Raw genomic sequence first — 5648 nt, 5'->3', positions numbered from 1 at the left:
GACAACATAATCTTTTCCATCTTTTTCCCAACAAACACAAACACCCAATCCTTAACAAGAGAGAAGATTGTTATAAATCTCAATACATTGCTCATATCCCTTTTGGGACAATACAATCACAAGCAAATGCAAGAGTTTACAGGAATTGACAAGAACATATAACAACTGCAACACAATATACAAGTATTACCTCTAAAAAATTACACCGATCAGTTTGGCTAAAGTCAACCTATATGCTCAGACCTCAGAGATAATAGGATCAACATTGGAGTACAGATTCCTCATTGTTAAGCAGACCTCTGAGTAATGCGTATCCAGTTCCTGATAAGTTATGAACAACCCAACCTACAGGAACAAAAGGAACACCATCAAATTCAACCATAAATGCAAAATAGTTGCAAACCATAACAAATCTTGATATCGACCCTTGCAATTTGAATGCAATCCATAATTTTACTCATGATGGGTAAATTTATGTTGCATGCTTAAGTGGTAAGCACTGAAATAATTTGAATAATAGTTGGAGTTGGCTGATGTTTCAAATGAACATCACCAATTAATCTATGTTGAGGATTGGAATTACTGCTTCTATTCAATGTCTCCATTGTTCTTAGTATGAGAATTTCAGCAAGCCATCTAACGATTTCCTATAAAATTTTCAGAAACAAGTGTTGGGTAATTAAATTTATAGGCAGTGCTTTATAATTACAGTGAAGTGCAGCAAGAATGTCAGTACTCCAAACGAAGAGTTGAAACTTCTTTGCTAAGAGGATTCAAACTAAAACACAATTCAGCATGCTTTGACAATTATAATGGAGTGAAATTTTGTCAATCGGAACCAATAAGACCAAGCACTATTTGAAGAGAAATGGTCCTGAAGGAAAGTATATTCATGCTGTTCATAGATATGGAACAAGATCTCATGATGGGTTGCATCTTTTCAAGTGTAGGGTTCCTCTAGATTAAGAAGAAGGAACAACAGATAAGGCAGCTATTTTAGACAGTTTCCACATCAGTTACAAAACTTTAAGGCACGTACCATAGCAAAAACGCCTATCTGGTTGTGTATGCTGGGGTCACTAACCATACGGCATTGGTGGACTCTTCATAAGCAAACAAAAAGGCAAATGCAAATACCTTAATCATCTTCCAGAGTACTAGAGATCTGCTCTCACGTCTATATAGTACACCAATGTAGAAGAAATTTACCAACAAAATGGTTCCTTTATCTCGAACTCAACATTATTATAGCTGCATATAGTAATAAAGTGGTCAGCATTCATGCAGAAATTATCTAATTGTAAAGGATTTGGGTCATATGTCTCAGCATGAAGGATGTGTGCAAGTGAATCTATTTAAGTGGACAGACAGAATGATCAGTCTGTGGAGAGAGATGGAGAGGGTATTGGCATATCTTGCCTTCCATTACAGCATTTATTTTGCATATGATTATGATAATGTGAACTTACAATAACTAAATGTGATAACATATAAATTTTCTTGTGCGGTTGATTAGTATCTAACATCATTATATTACTAGACTTTCAGAATCAAATTCAAGTTAGAATATAGTGTTTTACAATAACTTTCTTCTTGCCTTCATTTCTTGAAATCATTTTATAGCATCTTCCTTATCAATGTTACAACATATATCCATTCCAGAAAAAGTTCTTTCAATTAAAGATGCGGGATTTGGAAAGATTAGTGATAGGTGAACTTACAATTTAACCCATACTTTTTATAAATTAAATTGTTAGAGACCTCAACTGATAATATACCTCTGAAGAAGGGTCATCAATTTGAGGCACAAGTTAAAATGCTGAAGTTGTGAGCTATGATCATTGTTTTAAATATCCTCGACATGGCCCGATATATCCCCCGATATATCCTTTTATCAGGCTTGCCACAACCGATATGGTCTCTAAATATCATTTACCCCATTTTGGCTATTTTGGGCGTTATATCCCTAACGTAGCCAATATATTAGCCGATATGTTGGCCGATACATTCTTTTATATGACTTGTCACAAAATAATATACCATGTTTGGCAATTTTTGGGCGAGATATCATGTTGAGATATCATGTTTTCCCATCATATCAAATGACGTTTTGACCTACAAATAAATTTGACAATACGTAGCAATGTTGATTTGTACTCTTGTTTATTTTATAAGGTTGATTAGTGATCCTAAACATATATTATTTACATTTTGTATGCTTAGATTTTATTAAGTATGTTGAGATTACATTTTAGTACATTATACCATATATGCAAACATCTATTTTGTCATTCCGATATTTACCACGTATCACCGATATTTCTCCGATATCCGCAATCTGATATGAATTTTGGCCATCCAATATTTCTCCGATATCCGATATTTAAAACCTTGGCTATGATTGCATTCAGTTGCAAATTGTATTCTTTTATGGGTTTTAGTGTAAATATTCTTGGGTTGTAGAATAGATGTTTGCCAACTGCACGTAGGTAGATGCTGACTGATTTGTTTAAATGCCATAGCAAATAAAGCTCCACATGTAAGGATTGTTACTGTTCATCATCTTCTAGCTTGAGGACTAAAATCAAGAACTCAATTCTCTCGTTCCTTCCCTTCTATTCTACTCTTTTCTCCTCTCAATTCTTTTTCTCTTTGTTAAATTGGAGCTCGACCACTCTCTAATGGTCGATGAGTGGAGCTAAGGAAGACAATGGAGATTCAAGACCCTTTCATAAATACACCTACTTTAAAATTTCAATTTTCCAAGGAGGGGCTAGGGCCCATTTGACCCTTACCTGGATTCACTCCTAATTATTAAAACATCTTTGTTCTTCCTCCCTCTCTCCTGCATCCATTGTCTAGTAATATAATCATTATCATAAGATTCATGAACCAAATTAAACGAATAATCTAGAAAAATAAACTTTAGATTTTACTTAGTGTTTTAAAGGCAATGCGCCTTAGCGCCTCAGGCGCTGAGGCGAGGCAATCTTGTAACTTAGCGCCTTGCGTATTGCCAGGCGATGAAAGTTAATAAGGCGATAGCCTTTTGGTGCCTCAGTAGTTCGCCTTGGCACCTCGTAACCTTGTCGTGGTGTCTCAGGCCCTCTCACCTAAGGCATGTGATGCAAGACGCGAGATGCTTGTCTCTATTTTAAAATTTTGAGGATGCGTAAGGTGTCCAATAAAGTAAAGTTTATTTTTCTTACTGAATTTTTGTGTTTCTTTTTCATTATCAGTTTTTTGCTATTTTTTGTTGAAATGTACTTTATTATCTATATCATTTTGAGGACATGTCGTAATTTGAACCTTGATGTTCAAAGTTTGTTAATTATTTGTGTTAAAAGTTACTAATTAATATTACTATTCAATATATGTTACTTGTTACTTTATTTAGATGGTCTATGACTATTAAATCTATGACTTCAAAAATTAGGATGTAATTAATTTGTCTTGTTGATATTAATTGATATATGTATATTATTTGCAATGTTTGTGAATTTTTTGAATATTTATCACATTGGTCCACTCAGGCGATCGCCTTTTTTGTCGCCTTTCGCCCCAAGCAACATATGACCTCATTGTCTTGACCTCACATTTTGTTTTGAAAACACTGATTTTACTCATTCTAGATCATCATCCTTTGAACTTGTTTATTCGTATGTGGGTGAGGAGAATTCATACAAATAAAGATAAATTATCTTCAATGAAAACATATTAAGAATAAAAGAATATATAAACCGATCTTTTCTGACAATAAGCTAAAAAAAATTTAAAACCTCACCAACATGCATCTATTGTTGGGTTAAGAAAACAATATTGCATAATAATGTGGCCTTAATGAGTGATCTAAGGGCACTCGTTACCACGACTCTTTTTCCATATAAATCAAAGCCTTTAATTTTGAAATTTTAAATTCTTACCATATATTGAAGAATAGCCACCTATCTTTGGGCGATTCTTTTATTATAAGAGATTTTTCAAGTAAACAATTCCCACATGTATACATAAACACATATATATATAATTATGTATTCTTCATATATTTTATATATATTTATATAATAATTAATATTATATATTATTATAATATATATATATATCCAAAAAGGGGGCTCGTCGTGACACACAGCCTTGGCTTAAGTAACACTATTATCTTCTTCATTTATATAGATAATATATATATATTATAATAAAATATATTAATATATATATATTATTATAATATATATATATATCCAAAAAGGGGCGCTGCGGTGACACACTAGCCCTTGGCTGAGAGCTGACACATTGTGTCACCTAGGAGCAACGTTTTGGGTGATGTGTCCGTGTCCAACACAAATCAGACACAAATTCTCCACAAACATGCCATGGACATGTATGGTTTAAACCAAAAACTGATTTCCCTCTTATTTATATCATAAACTAGTTTCTTTAGTAATATTGGGTTCAAAACTAATTATTTTTTTGAACCCAACTACTGAAACACATTATGTAAACATTTGAAAAATAATCATCATATTATCCCATGTGGATTAAAACAAAACTTTGTTGTTAAACTTTATTCTTAGTTTGATTTAACTTGATTCTTAATTGTTATAGATAATAAATAGAAGCATACATATATTATAGGTATTTTAATTTAATATTTGATCTAATGAGCGCGCACTCACACACACAAACATATAGTTGTGCCCCCTGTACCCTACATTTTATAAATTTGTCGTGTCTCATGCCTGTATCTGTGTCTGTGTCCATGTCCACATCCATATCCGTGCTACCTAGTATGTCGCACATCCAGCCTACCACTTAAAAATCATATATGCTTAATTTGCAAAAGAAACCTTTAAAAACCATTTCAAAAGAACGTTTCATCTTCTTCTCTCCATTAACCCACGATCCAACTAATCTTTTCTTCTTTGAAGATGGTTGTCTCCCCATGGAAGTGACAACTCAATATCCAAGATATTCCCCGCCCCCCGACACCGCTACATACCGATTGCATTCCTTCAAGCCACAAACCCTATTTTGTCCTAATCCTCCCTAAACTAAATCTCTGTAGTCCCTTACATTCTTTAGCCCCGCTAGATGACATCCTGATCAAAACCATTAAAGAAATGCACTTATATTTGAAGGATCACTCGAGCCAAGTAACAATATGAACCATTTGATCATTGATTCTTTACAAAAGAATCCCTACAAAAAATCAAATATCCAAAACCCATCATCTTTAACCCCAAATAAAATCTCCAAATCCCTCTCCTTCCCACACCTAAACCAATACAAATCCATTAAGTGGATCACCGGTTTTAGAACATTGTTCTCATATAGGTAATTACCTTTAGGATAAAGGAAATCTATGCTTTAGTTCTTAAGGAAAAAACATGTCAAAAAATTACAAGGCTTCGGCACATGCGACAAATTTATGTTAGTCTAAGCTGGATGCGAGTGACCCGGTAACGTTTTCCGCATTTGTGATTCAACAAGAAGGTCAACATACTGGGACGAAGCAAGAGAGTGGCGGTGATGAGGGAGTTAGGACTTTGATTTAGGGTTGAAGAAGAGTGGTCTTTCTAAATTGATTTATTATAGGTTTCTTTCGTAAAAACTGGTCAACCATCGGATTTTATAAAAATAAGTTGGATGAT

At 33.8% G+C, this 5648-nt stretch overlaps 1 protein-coding gene across 2 annotated transcripts in view; it reads right to left on the bottom strand.

Moving 5' to 3' along the window:
- LOC109822805 overlaps window positions 1-5648 on the bottom strand; it is a 10492-nt gene continuing 4844 nt past the window's right edge. The window contains exons 4-5 of one of the 2 annotated variants that reach the window (XM_020389055.1): window positions 1040-1251; window positions 1-345 (exon numbers count right to left, since the gene is read on the bottom strand). In XM_020389055.1, the coding sequence (XP_020244644.1) occupies window positions 1226-1251 (26 nt within the window). In that variant the 3' untranslated portion in view covers window positions 1-345; window positions 1040-1225. The remainder of the gene's footprint in view (window positions 346-1039; window positions 1252-5648) is intronic. The other variant, XM_020389057.1, reaches the window with a different exon arrangement.

The sequence above is a fragment of the Asparagus officinalis genome, chromosome 8 (assembly GCF_001876935.1).
Source record: "Asparagus officinalis chromosome 8, Aspof.V1, whole genome shotgun sequence".
Taxonomy (NCBI): Eukaryota; Viridiplantae; Streptophyta; class Magnoliopsida; order Asparagales; family Asparagaceae; genus Asparagus; species Asparagus officinalis.
This window is presented reverse-complemented; position numbering and strand designations above follow the sequence as displayed.